The sequence below is a fragment of the Meleagris gallopavo genome, chromosome 3 (genome assembly GCF_905368555.1).
Source record: "Meleagris gallopavo chromosome 3, MGAL_WU_HG_1.1, whole genome shotgun sequence".
NCBI classification, from domain to species: Eukaryota; Metazoa; Chordata; class Aves; order Galliformes; family Phasianidae; genus Meleagris; species Meleagris gallopavo.
The window spans coordinates 2,379,657-2,400,000 of record NC_139406.1 but is presented as its reverse complement, the minus strand read 5'-3'; the positions used below and the strand labels follow the sequence as shown (position 1 = coordinate 2,400,000).

The following is a 20,344-nucleotide window of genomic DNA, read 5'->3' as shown; positions in this document are numbered from 1 at the left end:
CATTTGAAGATAGATTTTTTTAATCTTTTCATATTGACACTGATGCTTCGACCAATTGAAATATAGTCATATTAAACCACTAAAATGCAATTAGTTTTCAATAAAATGAATTTTTTATATCTTCAGCTCATATAAGAAAATGAGTTGCTTTAACTTTCAAGCAGAAAAGATAATAGAAGTTAAACATAAAGTAGTCCTGGAGCTTAGCCTTAAGACTGAATGGTAGTTTAAATGAAACAGAGTGCAGATTTTGTAACTCTGAGATGAAGATAATGGCTTAAACTTGCCCTTATGTTATGCAGATTCTTCTTGGGATTGCATAATTGAATATTATTTTAATAATTGAATATTATTAAGAAAATAATATTATAAATATTATTAAGAAAATTCCCACTTCTCAATGAAGAATGCTGCTGCAACCGCCTGCGAGCGAGACTGGGGAGTGTTAGGGTAAGATCACCGTATGAAGACTGGGAACTGGAAGATTATTCCCGACTGCACTGCTGGCACATTGGGAGACTGCAGAGAAGTTGTTTCTACACCTCTGCTTCCCAATCCACAGAACACAGGTTTCACTTTTTATCTCACTTTTAATGTAAGACCTGTTCATCTCTAAAAAGGATACTGTAAGCAAATCTATCTTTTTTGCCAGTTCAGATAGTGTTTTGAAATAGTTTGTGTTACGCAGAAGAAAGCTAAGAACATAACACAGTTACTGAAATTACTGAAAATAAGTTTATTTGAAGGTCTTGTAACAAAGAAACAAAAGCTACGTCACATAAACATAGAATGAATTGGATACTGATTAAAGCAATACAACAAAATATGCATACGTAACATTGAATAGACAATTAACATGGTAGAAGAAACAAATGTCAGAAAACAGAGCTACTGCGACATTAAAAACAAAACAAAACAAAACACACACAAAAAAAACAAATCAGAACCAAAGGAACAGGAAGGTATGCTGCCAGAAAAATTGTGGGTACATATACAACCTACATGCATGCATGTGTTCACCTGTACTCACAGTCATACAGAAAGCAATACGTGTAGTTGTTCAGAAAGTAATGCCTCCCATTTATTTCCATGGAAACTACAACAGATACAAAGAGCATTCAAGAATAAAATTTGATAGAACAAATTCTCAGCTGCAAAACACTATTTTTCAACATAGACACCGCCGTAAATTATGCATTTTTGCCAGCAATGAACAGGCATTGCATGCCTGCTGCACTAATAAAAATGTTCATTGGCCATTTGGAATGAGGAGTGTCATTCACACAGCTGTTGCCATTGCTGAAATGCATGACTCACCATCTCACTATAGAAACATCCTCTGGTCTCCACAAATGTTCAGCAAATGTCAATGCATGTCAATGGGTGCAATTTTTTCTGCATGGAGGAATTCAGTTCCACACCTTTGCTTCATACACACTTCCATGTCAGACACCATTTTGTCAGACTACCCCTCTGCTGCCATCTGTCTCACAGCAACAAAATTTAATGGAGTATTGGCTCAACACTTACTGCCACACCATGAACATCCACCTTTGAGATCATAAACCAACATAATAAAGTGAGAGGCAGTATTTTCAGAACAGCCCTTGTATAACAGCCTTTATATTAGTTCATTGTACTTCACTGCCTCACCCATCCAGCACAATTCAGTTCATGAATGAATTAGCACTGTGAAGAGGGAAAACTAGGACTGATTCTAACTTTCATAAATGCAGGATACTGCTTGTTCTAACATTCACTGCAGTGAGTATAAATGTACACAGGTGACTCAGGTATCATAAAATGATCCCAGAACTGCTTCCTGCACATCTTGGCTAAGCAAGCAAAATATGATACTGCATTTCATAATGGAAATCAGAAATGAATGACTTTGAGGACTCAGATACTTTCTAAGAGTTTTCCTTTGAGAAAGTGAAAAAGTAATGATGAACTCGGCAAATTATTTTAGAAGACAGCATTACCACTGTTCATTATCAAACAAGCAGTTCAAAAACTAACAAGGTGTTTTTTCCTACCAGATCTGAGTAAACTGTCAACTCCAGTTGCACTCTTCCTTGTGATAAAAGCATTTTTAAGGCTTCTTTCCGAACTGAATTCTCCAGTAACTAGTGAAATCTGAACTCACTTTGCAGCCTTCTCTTCTTAGGGTGTACAGAGCATGTCCCACCTCATCTCCCACTCAAATGACCACATGCAAGAAAGCTGTACAACGTAATTACCTTTCAACATTCAATGTTCCTCTGTTCACATGTCATTTGTTCACAAGCAATTTGGGTGAGTGGGAATGAAGAGGAAAAGGAGGACAGATGTGCAGAAATGGAAAACAAACCACCAGAACTTAATTTGTTTGGAACAAAATATTCCCCCATAAGCTCCCAAACGCTCATAAAGCTCCTCAACAGAGGTGACTAACAGACCAGAGCAAAAATTCTATCCATCCAGTGTAGCAAATAAATGATACCTTACTTTCTAACGAACTGAAGAACATCCGTTTCAAATATTTCAGCGTCTTGCAATAGAATTTCATCCAGAGAAACTGTGTCACTGGATTATGGGTCCACAGTATGCACTGATTTAAATTAATTTCCTAGCTTAACATATTGCTACCCAGAAAGAGCAACAAACACAGCACAACTCAAATCTTTTTCCTTACTTAAAAAAAAAAAAATATATATATATATATTTGTTTAATTTTAATACTGAAGTGATAGTTTCCTTGTCTAGTAATTTCAAGTATAAATAATTGGGAAACAGGCTTGTAGTGTGTCTGAATAAGACAATAGGTAAAAATCAAAGCTGCAGAAATTTCATTCACCTAGAACCAGGAAAACATATTCCATCTAGATAATATTCTAAGCTAAAAGCTTTCATGATATTTTTTTCCCGAAGGAGAAAAAAAATCCACATTCTAACACGTAAGTTTGTATTTCAAGCCATAAATGCAAATGCAGGTGAACAACTTCTCTCTCCACTTCTAAACCCTGAACCAACTGTGGTTGATACAACACTTGCAGCAGACTTTCTGGATGTTCTAACCCCTGTTACAGATCCAGTGGCTGCTCCAGGCCTTGAAATGGGTCCTGTGGTTGCACCAATTCCTGTGAATGGGCCCTGCGGTTGCTCTAACCCTTCTGACAGGCCCTGCGGTTGCCCTAACCCTTGTGACCCACTCTGTGGTCACTCCAATCCCTGTGACAAGACCCACAGTTCAACCAGAGAACAAGCCAGTGCCAGTATCATTTGCCCTTATAAGCAAAAGGAAGTAATGGCTAGAAAAGTGAGATCATTTAGTAAGGAGAGAAATTCCTACAAAGACAGAAGAAGATGAAGATGAAAAAGGGACATCACAAGAATGGGAGAAGGAAGGAGAGGCAGAACTCATAAAGGAGACAGAAACCATTTGTCCCCTAAAACTGAGTGAGATATGAGATATGTGAAAAGATTACAGCCATTGTTCAGGTGAACACGTTGTCACCTGGCTGCTCCAGTTCTAGGATAATGGGATTAACAACCTGGATTTAACTGGCAGTGAAGCCAAGCAGCTAGGCTGTCTTTCTAGGGAAGGTGGTATTGACAAAAGTGACTGGAAAAGAGATACAATCCTTCACTCTATGGCGGTGACCTTGTAAACTGTGAAGAAAAGATAGCCCTTCAAAGAAGATCTGTAATGTTACCCAGGCCATGGAGAAAGGTATCCAGTATTTGGGGGAATTACCTGTGATAGGGATGGTGTATGATACTAACCTGGATGATAATATGCCATCTCAATAGACAGATAAAGTCAAATGCATGCAATTTATGTGGCAGAGAGTTTTATGGAGTGCACCCATCACTGCATGCCAGCATCTTGGCACGAGTGATCTGGAAAGATAACAAACTATCAACAGTGGATGAAGTGGCTAGTTTACTTTGACAATATGAGGAAAATCTCTCTTCTTCCTACAGGTCTGTGACTCAGCTGAAGAAAAACTGGTTCTATGACTCCAGAGAAGTGCCTGAGAAACTCTCCCATCTTTGTCTATACTAATGGCAGAAAAAATAACTCATGATTAAGAGTTATTAAGAGTTAAGAGTGTACTGGACACTGTGGTAACAGCACTCTGAAGGGTTCCATGGACACATCTCATTCAGAAGATTTAGGCATTTCAAAACAAGTTCAGCAAAACATGGATAATTATGCATCAGCTTGGAGTGAGGAGAAAAAAAAGAGCGAGTGATATTGACATTTCCATCTCTTGCTGCCTTGTTAGAGACAAGAGATGTCAAACTGCCAGTGAACTTTCCTGTCTTGCTACAGTGAAAATGGGAAAGGACAACATATACACACCCTGCCATCTTGTGCTCCTACATTCATTTTCTTATAAGCCTCTTGTCCTCAGTGTTGGTAAGAGCATGCAACAGTTGCTTCCTCTCAACTCTTCATCCAGTAGTAGAGAGAGAAGGAGAGAGCTCAGCCCTTACAAAGGAACGCTCCATGAGCAGCAATTCCAAGAGCATACCTGCCATCAGATCATCCTGTTGGCAATTCTTGAAAAACTTTGCATCTCAGAGAATTGAAACAGGAGGGCTTCTGAAACCAAGCTATGGAAGGGGAGAGGAAGTGGTGCCTTATATGCATTTCAAATGAAAGTAGCAGCTCACAACTCCAAATGGATCTTTTTAAGCGTAGCACACTGCTTTTTCTACAAAGGTTCTCTTGGATTTCAGGGGAACCTTTTGCAGAAGGAGATATTACTCACCATATGTAATGCTGACAGAATAAGGTTCTCCTTCCCATCTCATCTTTGGGAGGAGATCAAGGAGATATGAACATTAAGGCTCAGCATGCCAAGACTTGAAAACATATTTCTAAGGTAGGGCTCTTATTCTGAACATCAGCCACAACTGTCTTCTGCATTTTGACTTGCTCATTAACAGAAACCAATAGAAGCAGCCTTTTAGGAAAAACCAACCAACACAGTGACACACTCAGTAATTCTATTCAGCAGAATCAATGTTTACAATGCCTGCCGATAGTATGGCAAAACCACAGAATGGCTACTGAAAATATTGCTTCATTTCAGTGCAAACATAAAAGATAAATCTAAGTACGTTGGGATGAAGAGTAGATACAAATAATAAGAGACAAAGTCGTGTCTTTACCTGGAGGCCCTTCTCTTCTATCTTTTTCTGGAGTATCTGAAGGCACTTGGTGAAGTCTGTTAAATCTTGATCCATGGTCTCAATTAACTCACATCCCTAGTGAATAAACAGCAAAACAGAGAGAGAAAAATAAATTAAACTTACTGCATCTTTCAGTTTTGAGAACTAATGCTATCTCTGCTGAAGTTAACTGCAGTTAGCAGCTCTTCAAGTCTCTGCATGGAGATGAAGAATTAAGTAAGAGACTGCTACCCTTATAAAGCCCGAAGACTCTAGATCCCAGCTGATCAAATTATGATGATCTAGATTTCCAGATATTCCAAACCTATTAAGAACATTCCTAGATGTGGATAAACATGTTCTACATTATGGGTGTCCAACATCTTGACTTGTCTGGGCCACATTGAATGAAGAGGAATTGTCTTGGGCTGCATACAAAATACATACCATACACACTATAGTTCATGTATACAAGTAACAAAACTTTGTGTTTTTTTTAAAGCATTTTCTATTAAAACATATAAAAAAAGAGGGCATCAAAAACAAAAATTAGTAGGATATCTGAACGTTTTCGTGAAACTAATGCATCAATGGATGGAAGTGGTTACAATTTTTAACAAGTTATCAAGATGCTCATCAGATATTTTTGATCTGATTTTACTCTTTCTGTGCTTCATTCTTGAAAACAGTTGTTCACAAACATACATCCTGATAAAAAGTGTTAACATAGCATGACTTTGAAATGAAGGATATCTTTCTCCAGCAAGATAGGCTTTATAGAAGTCTAATGAACAGACATGACCAAATTTTTCTTTGAGTTGAATGTTTAATTGCAACTCTATGCATTCCATTTGAAAATTCACGGGTAATGTATTTATGTCAACATACAATTGAGTCATGAACATACAAAAAAAAAAAAGATATTTTCAGAAATCTTGAAATCAATTCTCAAATTCCTTTATCAAAATGGAAAGCAAGGCTGCATATTTTTCACAGTTACAGGAGTGTGTTTAGCCAATGTATCAAAACGAATAAATTTATTTTCTGTAACTTGAGCTTGCCATAATTTAACATTTGTTTTGAATGCTGTTAAAGCCTGAAATACAGGTCAGGTAAGTTGATTTTCTCCTTGAAGTTCGATGTTTAACTCATTTAAATAGAGTGATCAAATCCACCAAAAATGCTAATGAACACGAGCTATTTTTCATCCTCAAGTTCTGGCACAAATTTTCCTTTTGATTCCATAATTACCTTAATTTCAGTTTGCAAATCATAAATTTCTTTTAGCATTTTACCCATAGTTAGCAACCTTACTTTGGAAAAGTAAATAATGTCCCCATAAACAGCATCTCTACTTCTAAGAAACTCCTGGAACTGGTGATGATTCAATAGCTTGGACTTTATGAAACTCACAGCTTCGACAATCATTTGCATGATATTATTCATTTTTAAAGCTTTCGAACATAAATTTTCTTGATGTAAGATGCAGAGATATTTCATCAAATGCAAGTTGTCGGTGGCAACTACCTCATTTTCTGTTAGTTTTTTAAGTTCCTCTTTTTTTAACAACCATTGCCAGGGCACCACAGGCACACAGACATGTAGATAGGCCAAAATATTATCATCAGCAATCAATGTTTTTTACCAAGTGGCACAAGTGTACATAACATGCAATATACATAGGTTTTAATTCAACAGAGTGTGTATGACAGACACGAAAGGTGGAGTTAGCACTGCACTAATGCACTCCTCTCTACAGCATTCTGTTATCACCTATGCAGCCTGTACTCAACCTACATGAAATTGACTCATGAAAAACATTTTAAAAAATCACATATCAAGGTAAAAAATTTACAATCTTGTGGGATTGCGTTATTAGCTGTCCAGACATGCATGCAGTTTGTGGGATGTGGGCTGGACAAGACTGTTCTACGGTGTTCTGTTGGATAGACAAAATCAGATGTGCAAAGCTCAGGGTTATATGGTACTTCCAGGATCAAGTTCCAGAAAAAAAATCCTCAGTTACTACATATCTGCTACTTATGACTTCACCTTAGGTCAGTCCATCTAATACCTAGACCAGGAAGTTATACTCAACAGACTCCAGAAAGACAGATGAGAACATGTAATAGTGGAAAAGAGTGTGAGGTCAAAGTTCTTAATTGAGTGCTAAAGCAATTCCTAAGCCTCTGATAAAGATCCGAGTAAGAAAAAGTGAAACTTATCTACCGCATAAAGTCACTATTCAAAGAGATTTCAAGTATTCAAAATACCGCCATAGCATTGTAAATTAAAACAAGAACAATATTTAGAGGTTTCCTCTGCTACCACATCATGGCCCTTTAAAAGCCTCCTAGTTTTTCTCTTCACCTGACAGATTTTATGTTTCTGCTGTATACCATAACAACTGACAAGAAATAAACATTCAGAATACAGAATATTTGTATGTGCACTTCTGTATATAAAATACATTGTTTTGTTACACCAGAATAAAACTAGAACTTTCAAGTTGCCTTTGCCTCAGTAGTGAAAATAAAGGTGTAGAGAATAGAGTCCTAGAGCATGGACAGAGTATAGAGGTTTGCATGCAACAAAATAATGAGTCTCCAGAAGAAAGACATAATGCTATCCCTGAAATGCTTCCCCACCCTACCAGGCTGCATATAAAAATAAGCAAAGCTGCTGTGCAATAGGGGATCTGGATGAAGAGAAAAGAATAAAGAGCAGATAATGACATGCTTTTTATTATACCCCTTCCTCTTGCTGCCTCCTCAAAACATTCCAAAAGGAAAAATTGTCAGAGGTGAAGCTGAAACTTTTCTGGTACACATTATTGCTCCAAATGCCTTTTCAAGCAGTAGTAACAGACCTGATGAGGGGTAGCATGCCACAGATGTACATGCAATCAAAGGCTTCCCTTGCAAAGACAGCACTGCCACTGCCAAGGAAAGACTAAGAAATGAAACTGGAACCTGTATTCAGCACAAGTGTCAAAAAACGTGAAGAGCTGCTGTGTCTTCACTCCTCACCAGGAATAGCCAAAATGTAACACTGGTGTGGGGTCTGCAGTAAACAGCATTGTGCCCGCAAGTGCATTTATTATTGGCACCGACAATAGCAATAAGTAACAAGATGTGAGAAACTATGACAGAGCCTCCCCAGTTGTATGGGGCTGCTGAATCACTGATTCAGCAGAGGGCCTGAACCTCTGATTAATCACCTGAGGCGAGCAATGAGTCAGCCACAGGAGCACAGGTGAAGGCAATTCACTTGTGCTGCAGGAAGAGGTGGAGCCAGGCTCCACCTCTCCTAGACCCATTTAAGAGCTGACTGCCAGTGGGGAAGGATCTCTTCTGGAGATCCACTCCAATGGAGTCTATTTTGCGAGCCCAGGATAGGGTGAGTGACTTTCTTTCCTTACTCCAATGTAACAATTACATCAGCCAAGCTCCTGGATATACCATACCATCTGTATATCCATTGATTATACAATTGGTGAGCCAGGCAGGCCAAATCTACTTTACATCATGTCTTTCTTGTGGAATTTCAATAAATGGGTCAAGGGGGAAAACACCATTCCCCTAGATAAAATGATCCCTGGGCAGATCCCAGGGTTTCTGGGATCTCCTTATTATCAACTAGCAACTACAATTGAGAAATGGGATCCCCTGCGTACTTCAGGGAATATTTCCCCAGTATGCATAACAGAATACTTCCAGGGACTAGACAGAGATATCCTAACTACAAAAGAAAGGCAATTGGCTGCATCCACAGTGGCATGGCAACTGTTAAAAACCTTAAATCAAGCACATACCATCTGTATATCCATTGATTATACACATACCATCTGTATATCCATTGATTATACACATACCATCTGTATATCCATTGATTATACACATACCATCTGTATATCCATTGATTATACACATACCATCTGTATATCCATTGATTATACACATACCATCTGTATATCCATTGATTATACACATACCATCTGTATATCCATTGATTATACACATACCATCTGTATATCCATTGATTATACACATACCATCTGTATATCCATTGATTATACACATACCATCTGTATATCCATTGATTATACACCAGTCTTGCACAACCAGCTTTTTGGTTAGATGAAGACAAAATCAGTGGCAGGGACAGCTACTGCTGGGCATGGGCAAAGAGGTGGAACGTGAGTTAACAGCTCTTAAATGAGCAGAAGAGAAGAAAACCATTTATATTTTTCCAGGACCACTCCTTGCTGGTAGAAGTCGTGTACAGGTGTTGGTTTATAAATAACTGAATAACCCCCTCCCTCCACCAGCACTTCTGAAATACTCTTTCCTAATTCTTTGTTAATGAACCCAATATTCTGCTTGAGCAGTCAGGTTTTGGCAGCTGCAGGTAAAATACAATTCCACTTCCCAGCCAGGAAAGATCAAACTTACTTAACTGTCCACATGTTTTAGAAGTGATGATTTACAACAATTTATTATTTTTTGCCTTTACTATTAAATACATCTCACTTGAAATTGATTCTGGCCTGGCTTTTCAGGATGCTTTTCAACAGGTATTTGGAGGACATCAGAGGCCAGGGAATTTCAGTGAGAGGCACCTCAGACTACTGACTGCAGCTTCAGTAGAAAGCTGAGATGCAGCACACATGTCCTCTGCTCAGCTCTGCCACTGTCCTCTTCATGCATTCACAACGGAAGATCTCCAATACAAATGACAGAAATGTGTCCTTCTAAATCTGTAAACAGGATGTGAAACACATTCTTTGTTATGAAGGCAGGCTCCTGGACCTGTGATATTGGTACCAAGATGTTGCTGTGATAGCAATTGCTAAAAACAAAACCTAGCTCAATAGTGGTATCCTCAAAGAATCCCTACAGAATTGTAGGGGTTGGAAGGGACCTCTAGAGATCATCGAGACCAACCCCCCTGCCAAAGCAGGTTCCCTACACCAGGTCGCACAGGTAGGCGTCCAGGTGAGACTTGAATATCTCCAGAGAAGGAGACTCCACAACCTCCCTGGGCAGCCTGTTCCAGTGCTCCGTCACCTCACCGTGAAGAAGTTCTTACGCACATTCGTGCGAAACTTCCTATACTGCAGCTGATGTCCGTTTCCCCTCGTCCTGTCTCCACGTACCACTGAAAAGAGACTGGCCTCACCACTGTGGCCGCCACACCTCAGATATTTATAAACCTGGATCAGGTCCCCTCTCAGTCTTCTTTTCTCAAGGCTAAACAGACCCAGTTCACTTAGCCTTTCTTCATAGGGGAGATGCTCCAGGCCCTTCACCATCTTTGTGGCCCTCCGCTGGACTCTTTCCAAGAGATCCCTGTCTTTTTTGTACTGGGGAGCCCAGAACTGGACACAGTACTCCAGATGAGGCCTTACCAGGGCAGAGTAGAGGGGGAGGATCACCTCCCTCGACCTGCTGGCCACGCTCTTCTTAATGCACCCCAGAATGCCATTGGCCTTTTTGGCCACGAGGGCACACTGCTGGCTCATGGCCAACCTGTCGTCCACCAGGACGCCCAGGTCCCTCTGTGCAGAGCTCCTCTCCAGCAGCTCATCCCCCAGCCAGTATTGGTGCATGCAATTATTCCTCCCTAGGTGTAAGACCCTACACTTGCTTTTGTTGAACCTCATCCGGTTTCTTACTGCCCAGCTCTCCAGCCTGTCCAGGTCTCGCTGAATGGCAGCACAGCCTTCAGGCGTGTCAGGCAATCCTCCCAACTTCGTATCATCAGCAAACTTGCTGAGGGTGGCCACTATCCCCTCATCAAGGTCATTGATGAAGATGTTGAACAAGACCGGACCCAGCACAGACCCCTGGGGGACACCACTGGTTACAGGTCTCCAGCCAGACTCTGCACCACCAACGACGACCCTCTGCGCTCTGCCAGTCAGCCAGTTCTCAACCCACCTCACTGTCCACTCCTCTGTCCCACACTTCCTCAGCTTTGTTATAAGGATGTCGTGGGAGACAGTATCAAAGGCCTTTCTAAAATCAAGGTAGATTACATCTACCGCTCTTCCCCCATCCACCCAGCACATGACAGCATCATAGAAGGCCACCAAGTTGGTCGAGCACGACCTCCCCTTGGTGAACCCATGCTGACTACTCCTGATAACCTCCTTTTCTCCCAGTTGTCTGGAGATGGTATCCAGCACAAGCTGTTCCATCACCTTTCCAGAGACAGAGGTGAGGCTGACAGGCCTATAATTACCCGGATCTTCCTTCTTGCCCTTTTTGAAGACCGGAGTGACATTGGCTATCCTCCAGTCTTCAGGGACCTCCCCTGTTGTCCAAGACCTCTCAAAAATGATGGAGAGTGGTTCGGCAATGACCTCCGCCAGCTCCCTCAGCACACGTGGATGCACCCCATCGGGTCCCATGGACTTGTGGACCTTAGTACTGCCTAGGTGCTCACGCACGTCCTCTTTCCTGACTAAAGGGAAGTCTCCCATTCCCCAGACCCTCTCACTAACCTCCAGGGTGTGGGATTCCAGCGGGAGAGCCTTTTCACTGAAGACAGAAGTAAAGAAGGCATTCAGTATCTCTGCCTTCTCAGCATCCCCCGTTACCAGAACCCCCCCCTCACTTAGTAAGGGGCCCACATTCTCTCTAGTTTTCCTTTTGCTGTTAACATACTTGAAGAAGCCTTTTTTATTATCCTTTATCACTTTAGCCAGATTCAATTCCAGACGGGCTTTAGCCTTCCTCGTTGCATCCCTGCAGGCCCTGACTACATTCCTATATTCTTCCCAAGTGGTCAGACCCTTTTTCCACATTTCATGGACCTTCTTCTTTCCTTTGAGCTTGCGCATGAGCTCCTTGCTCATTCCAACAACATTCCAGTCATGCGAGCTGTCCCACCACGTCTCCGTGATCGCAATGAGATCATGACCTTGTGACCGCACGCAGAACTCCAGCTCTTCCTGTTTATTCCCCATGCTACGCACATTAGTATACAGGCACTTAAGAGAAGCAGCATCCCCCCACCCCTCTCCAAGCCTTTGAACTCCACTGTCTCCACCCATCAAGTTCTGTTTGGAGCCTCGAACTGCCCCCTCAGTCCCAGCGGTGACTAAAACAGTTCACTTGGCTGTTTGCACCTTTGCACACATTATACAATTAATGCTGTAGATCTGAACAAAAGTCGGCAGAGTGCCATCAGTAAAGCCACCATTTTGTCACCTTTCTTTCATCAAACTGTGACTCTTCATTCTCTTTTCACATCAAATGGAGAGCCAGCTTTGGAAAAGACAGGGGTTTTAGATCTGCTCCTTTTGCCACAATGGTGAATAGACAGACACGGTCAGAACCAGAAGGGAAAAGGAGTGCAGCAGCACTCAGATCCTCCTGTGTCTATCCCTGACTTTGCTGGAGTGGATGTCTGTGCAGCTCATGCTCACAGACGGCAAACATTTTAGATAAATCTGTTGCTATAGACTATCAAATCTAGTGATTTTTCAACATTGAACTGGACGTCAGTGCAGGTGAAGGTTCTTGGCAACCTTTACCATATTCCTCACAAATGACAAAAATCTTCACAGAAGAACTCTCTGCTGTAGCCAGGATTTAATGAAAGGACATCACAGTAACTGCAAGATAGGCAATAATGCTTGTAGTTCTATAGGTGTCTATTCAATAACATTAACCTTTGGTAAGAAAGTTAAAAAGCCAAGCACAAGTAACATTAAGAAAGGTTAGAAAAATCAATACCACACAGCAGGAAAGAAAACAATAGATTACATCTGATGACAGTATAGCTGCTGAGTGAGGATGTGGCACACAGTATTAAACTTTGGCTGTTCTGCCTCACTGTAGCAGTTACAGGAGGCTCATTGCTAAAGGAGGTGGAGAATGCCAGGTGCACCTAGTTATTGCACTCTGTATTTCAGACAGATGCTGAAACCAGACAGTCTGTGAAATGTCAATCTGAGTATCTCAGTTCTTCTCCCACATGTTGCATCTCAGCATGTTATGCATTTGAAGACAGCAGTGGGTAGATGTCCATTTCCACACATCCTTATTAATCTTTTCATCAGCTTAGCTATATAAGCTGTCTTTTAATTTGTGTAGTAAAGAATATAACAAATAAATGTAATTGGTGAACATGATTTCAGATATTTAAATAGACAAAACTACATAATTAACTGAAATTCATTTTCTTTCAGTTCTTAGACTCAAATTTGGCTGAATGCTTGGCATCAGTGCAAAACTAATACAGTACAGATTGCTTGGCCCTCAGTTCTGAGGTGGCTGATGACTTAACTCATTCAGCTGCACATTAAGTGGTGCTGCCATTCTGATTAACTACAGGAATTTATTAATCATGATGAAATATGTACTGGAAGCCAAATAATGGAGATCTGCACTCAAATGAAAAATCTTATTATTGAAAAACAAATCTCCAGTTTTGACCATTACTTATTTCTAACTCTACACAACACTACTTGTTTTATTCAGCAAGTATTGCCTAGTGAAACAAAACCAGTAAACATATGTAAACATCTGCACACCTCTGCAAAACAGAAGCTACATGAACTTGTCAAATTTGACAATGGTTAAAAATAGAGCTTTGTAATTGAAAGTTCGACTATAATAGCTGCAGCCTTTTCTCCCTTTGCTTTATCTATTTTGATATGGCCTTTTTCGAAGTAAATAAAATGTTTCCTGTTTTTGTTTTTAATGAGGCAGCATGTGGCTTCTGGTGGAGGGCAGCTTTTTCATACCATATATTTGTTGTAGAGATAGCAGAAATGAAAGTGTTCTTCTGTATTAATTAGCTTGCCTCCTTTCAAAGGAAAACTCAACAGATTACAATATCATGGCAGTTGACTGACATTAACAAAATTTGAATAAATTTATCTGGTATTTTAATAATACTAAGGAAAGCCAACATGCAACCTCTTTCCAACCTCTAACAAAATGAAGTGCAAGAAAACCAAAGATGATAAGGACAGAAATGAAACCCCTCAAAAAACCCTTCTTAAAGAGAAAAACAAACAAAAAGAATATCAAAGAGCACAGCTTATGTTCCAAATGATTACCTGTACTGCAGCAAAATCTGATTTATTAAGCTTAACGAATAAAAGGAAACATCTTAAGAATTTACCCACAAACCAAGAATTGCAATAAAATGTTTATAATCACAATGCCTTTATCAAAAGACCAACAACTTTTAACACTTTTGAATAATCAAGCAAAAGGTAAGGGTGTTATGTAAAAAACTGAAGTAGAAGGGCCTGTCAGAAGATGCACACTCATACATATATAGCCCTTGCCTTTCCATATCCATTTCACAGAATCATAGAATCATAGAATCACAAGGTTGGAAAAACCTATAAGATCATCTAGTCCAACAGCCTTCTCACTACCACTGCTACCACAAGCTACTAAAGCATATCTCACAGCTGCTCGTCCAGATGCCTCTTGAACACTTCCAGGGACGGTGACTCCACAACCTCTCTGGGCAGCCATTCCAGTGCCTGACCACTCTCTGAGATAAAAAGCTTTTCCTTGTGTCTAACCTAAACCTCCTCTGGTACAACTTGTGGCCATTTCCCTGGGTTCTGTTCATTGCCAGGGAGAAAAGGCCAAACACCTCTTCACCCCAACCTCCCTTCAGGAAGTTGTAGAGTGCAATGAGGTCTCCCCTGAACCTCCTCTTCTCCAGACTAAACAATCTTTTTTTTTTAGTTTTAGAACTAAAGTTTAGAGATAAAGGATAAATTAAAGTAGTCAAAGAAAAACAATACTTTTATGTATTTAAGTAATATAACTGAGGGAAATCAACTTTGAAAATTATTACAAGTTTTGGCCTCAGAAAGTCAGCAGAGAATGACATCAAAACCTGCATTTAAGCAAGGCAGTGTATTAGCTAGAGATGTACCAGCACTGTCATACAAATACAATTCATAAATCTAATTATAAGTAGATAATTATAAAACAGAAAGGCAGTGTTCATACCATGTCTATTAAGCATTTTCATAACCACTGAACCTAGAAACGTAATAGAAAAAAAAAAGAGAAAATGCTACAGCTACAGAACTGCCTGTAAATATCAGTGGTTCTGTGGGGTTTAAAAAAGAAAGACAAAAGGAAAAAGAGTGCAGTTGTAAATATATCCACGGCATTTAATTACAGATCTGAAGTAGTAACTACTAAATCTATAGAAACCTTCTAAAGCACATGCAGTTTGCTCAGTAGAAAAGCTGAACTGGATTCTCCCTAAAATGCCCAATCTGGATTTTAGAAGGCACTGCATTCAATCTTCTGTTTCCAGGCATCAGTACAGATTAACCATAATTTTTGTTAATGTCTTTGACCTAAAAACCTTTCAAAACTGACTCTTCTTTGAGACATAACAATACAAATGGCTGCTTGATCACAAAATGATGCTTTAAAAGGTTTCAATAATAGAAATATCCAGCTAAAGCAAGAAGCAGATGAGCGTGTAGCAACAGAACTATCACCACAACTTCTCTATAGTGCAGTGTCATTTCCATCTCTTCACTTTCTATGGCATGCCATGCCTAACAGAGATGAACAAATGAATCCACTCTATAGACTTTGTTTAGATAAAGTTCCCTGACACAATGGTGATAATCCTTCTTAAAGGAAAATGGAAACATTTGTCATCTAATCCTTGATGAGCTAAGCACATCAGAGGAATTGGCTTAAAGATTTCCCTTCCTTTGTCCTGGGAATATGTAAGCCATGTTTTTTGTAATGGCACAGATCTGCTAACACTTTCATCACTTAAATGAGGCAGAATACTTTCTGAGTCTTGTAGCAATATCTTGGCACAAAGCTGGTGTGAAGGGGGAGTCAGAACTGTAATTATTTCACAATGACGATACAACTGCTTAAAGGACCCACATCTGCTTTACAGAATCCTAGTTAGTTTCATGCACAGAGTTTAACATTCCCCCTTCTTACTCAGCACTACACAAGTCTATTTGACACAACTGCTCATAAGTGAATATAACTTAATAATCAACATCCATAAACATTACTACAAAAAAGTAACATCTCTTAACCATTGGTTTGCTGCCCTCAGATAGATAAAATAAGTTATGATGCTTTAATTTCTGTCAATAAGTCACTGGCACTCCATCGCATATATAAAACCTAACAGAACAATACAGCACATTTATAAAAAATACAAAAGGAAATGTACCTTCAGCTTTACAAACACAAAGAAAAAATTTTACCACTGCAATTGAAATACCAAAGGAAGCTTCAGTACCACTTGCCCTTTACCTACAGCAAGCAAGTCAGAAAGAGTAGACAGAAGAGTGGGCACAACTTTTTGCTGCGCATCACACTGAAAGGCACAGGGGATTGCAAAGGATGAACACCTCTTAGCACTTTCTGCTTCCTTTACTTTCACTCCATTCACACTCTAGTCAAACTGCTATGTGTTAGAGCTTCCCTCTCTCTCTAGGCTCATTTTTGCTGACCATCATGAATTAGTTATACACATGCAAAGGAGTATTCCACCCTCCACCTGGCACCCCATTCCCTTTTATTGTTGAGAATAAGTTACATTAGGTATATATGGTATATATATACATTGCATGTGACAGGAAGGTCAGGAGCAGGCAGGAGAGCTAGCTCAGCAGTGAGTAGAAGCAGGAGCATTAGCAAATACCAGCAGAATATTCTTGTTATTTCAGGAAAACCTAACTACCTGAAGACATTTATCTAGGCACACATTTCAAGGGAAAAATAAATCTGCTGTGTGAAAGTAACATGCTAAACTTGGGAAGTTAATCTTTATTGCTCTGTATCTCCACGTGGCAAAGGAAATCACATACTTTTCAAGAACTTTTACCATAGTTTCTCGTCACTAAAATCTCCAGTAATACACCTTCTACTTCTTGAGCTGGTGCTATGAAACTACATCTAACACAGGCATCAGGCAGTAATGCAGCTCCTGTTTTTACTTTAAGCATCACTACAGTGAGAGGTAGAGCACATCTAAGTCTGTAAGTTACTTCACATCCAAAGACTCAAAGACACCAAAGGGAGCTAAAAACACCTAATAACCAACGGAAGCACCAGGGGGTTGGATCCTACAACACTCTAAACACACACAAACACATCCAAGGGATAGTGCTTTACCTTAACCTTGTAGTACGCCTTGACTTCAGGCTGGATGGAGTCGAAGTCACCACTGATGTAATCAGGCAAGAAGCTGAAAGAAAAGAAATGAGCAATGAAATGAAAAACTCAATTTATTTTTTCAAGAGTTTTAAGGAGTAGAAGCATTAATCTCTCAAGGGAATAGGAGACAGTTACAAGAAAGTTAAAAGAGCAGCTGACACAAAGTCTGTGAGGAACAAACTGTGTCCCTTCTCTGCTAAAGGAGCTGCACACACTCACAAGGTGTTTACACATCTCCCCAAGTCTGCAAGGCAATACTTGTACCTGCACATTCCCTCAAATACCTTTCTCGCATCTCATACCAGAAAACTATTTGAACAATCACAGAATCGTAGAATCATTAAAGCTGAAAAAGACTTCAAAGATAATCAAGTCCAACTGTACACCTATCAGTAATATTGTCCACTAAATCCCTAAATGCCACATAAAACATGACGGTGACTAACACTTTCCTGGACAGCCTGTTGCAGCACCTGAAACAAGTTTATCTTTGTGCTGCACATCAAGTCTGTGGATAAAACAGGAGATGGTAATGATAGATCTTGAACAGCTGATGTCTCACAAATGAGGTATTTTTCCTTCTCCTTCCTTTTTTTCCCTTTTCCTTTTCCTTCCTCCTATTTACATATTTATTACAAATCACTGAGCAAGGTAAACTCAGTGCACCATCTTGGGATTTGGACAGCAATTACATATACTGCAGTCTGAAGCCAGGGGCAAAGAATAATAAGGGTTCAAATGAGACTGTGGAGCCATGACAGAAGTTACCTGTGACAGGAGTTTTCTGTAACAAAATAAAGACCTTCAGCAAAAGTCCCAAATTGGTATCTTTCACTTTCAAAACACAGTCATAGAAACACACAGTCACAATCACAGAAACATGAAGGTTTGAAAAGATCACTTAAGATCAACCCACCACTACTATGCTCACTAAACCACGTCTTTCAGTGCAAATATCTACCTTTTTCTTGAAAACCTCCAGTGGTGGTGATACTATCCACCTCCCTGGGAATCCTGTTCCAATACTCCCCCGCTTTTTCGGAGAATAAATTTTTCCTGAAGTCCAACCTGAACATTCCTTCATGCAATTTTAAGCCATTACCTCTTGTCCTATCACTAGCTACCTGTGAGAAGAGGCTGATCTCCAGCTCACTACAACCTCTTTCCAGGTAGTTGTAGAGAGGGATATGAGGTCTCTCCTGATTCTTCTCCAGACCAAACAATCCCAATTTCCTCAGCCACTCCTCATAAGACTTATGCTCCAGACCCTTCACCAGCTTTGTTGCCGTTCTTTGGACACAGTTCATGGCCTCAGTGACTTTCTTGTAGTGAGCAGCCCGAAACTGAACACAGCCTCCACAGTGCTGAGTGCAGAGGGATGATCACCTTCCTAGTCCTGTTGACTACACTATTTCTGATAAAAGCCAGGACTCTCTCCAAGCGCTTGTGTTCATGGTTTTTGTCAAGCGTATCACTCTGTGATAAAAGTCCCTTGGCACGAACCTCCAGATCTGCTCAAGGCTTATGCTGAAACGGTGGTTTTGCTGGCTTCTAAAGCTGCTGCTGATCCCATGATAGTTTTTATTGACATGATAAGCTTTAAGAGCTTTTCTGGACTGTCAAAGTACTATAAATAGTCTTCTCAGTTTAGCATGCAAGGATCATAGAATCACAGAAGCATAGAATGGCTTGGGTTGAAAAGGACCTCAAAGATATCTAGTTTCAATCCCCCTGCTATGCGCAGGGTCACCAACCACATCCAGCCTGGCCTTGAATGCCTCCAGGGATGGGGCATCCACACCTCCTTGGGCAACCTGTTCCAGTGCCTCACCACCCTCTGGGTGAAAAACTTCCTCTTAATACCTAACCTAAATCTCCCCTGTCTTAGTTTAAAATCATTCCCCCTTGTCCTATCACTCTCCACCCTCACAAACAGCTGTTCCCCCTTCTGTTTATATGCTCCCTTCAAGTACTGGAAGGCCATTGAGGTTTCCCCTGAGCCTTCTCTTTTCCAAGCTAAACAAGACTAGTTCCCTCAATCTTTTTTCTTAGGAGAAATGCTCCAGCCTCTGATCATCAAATGGTGTGCAACTTTTTTCTACCTAAACGAAAATTTTGAATTTTGCTAATCTTGTGTCATGTAGAAATGTATTCAATACAGTTCTTATTCTTTTAGTGATTTACTTCACAAAAAATCTGATGAATAAGTAGAATCAGTCTGTTTTGCCACTGTGATATGCCCAAATTCACTAACCATGATGCTCATTTTCTCTCCTTCTCCTGTGCTAAAGAGAATACAGGATTGCTAACGCTTTGTCACTGAGAGAAAAAGTTCTTCCTTATGCCTAACCTAAACCTACCCTGGTACAACTTGTGGCCATTTCCTCAGTTCCTGTTTGTTGCCTGGGAGAAGAGGCCAAACCCCTCCTCATCACAACCTCCATTCAGGAAGTTGCAGAGTGCAGTGAGGTCTCCCCTGAGCCTCCTCTCCTCCAGACTAAACAATCCCAGCTCCCTCAGCCTCTCCTCATAAGACTTGTGCTCCAGACCCCTCACCAGTTTCATTGTGGAGGGCCTCAATGTCTCTCTTGTAGTGTGGGGAAAACATTATCACCAGATAACAAATAAAGAGGGAAAATACCTCAGGTACATATTGAAAAAGAAAACAGCAAATCATACTGAAGTATCTCGAGAATACTTCGCAATAAATAGTTTTCACTTCTTTGCTTTTGGCAGAGTTTTGTATTTACTCCAGAATACAGAATAGTCCAGGAGAACAGGCCCTGGTGAATCACACTGTCAAACTTGCTACACGTGAGTGGAAGAAATGACATCAGAGAAGAGAAACCAGAAGTGCCTCTCCATAAAATCTGTAACACCATCCCTTACTGAAAGTATGGATTAAAAGCAGGTATTTTATCAGTCTTTTCTTCTGAACTCACATTCATGAAGAATTCTGCATCATAACTGTATATGAGATGATC

At 40.2% G+C, this 20,344-nt stretch overlaps 1 protein-coding gene across 24 annotated transcripts in view; it reads right to left on the bottom strand.

Moving 5' to 3' along the window:
* The window catches only part of TPK1 (thiamin pyrophosphokinase 1), a 269,647-nt gene that overhangs the window by 148,832 nt on the left and 100,471 nt on the right, over window positions 1–20,344 (bottom strand). For all 24 annotated transcript variants that reach the window (XR_014882231.1, XR_792765.4, XR_014882228.1 and 21 more), the window contains exons 4-5: window positions 17,319–17,391; window positions 5,164–5,259 (exon numbers count right to left, since the gene is read on the bottom strand). Coding sequence is in view for 14 of the 24 variants with exons in the window: in XM_085220023.1 (XP_085076149.1) it covers window positions 5,164–5,259; window positions 17,319–17,391 (169 nt within the window). In the remaining 10 variants the exon portion in view is untranslated. The remainder of the gene's footprint in view (window positions 1–5,163; window positions 5,260–17,318; window positions 17,392–20,344) is intronic.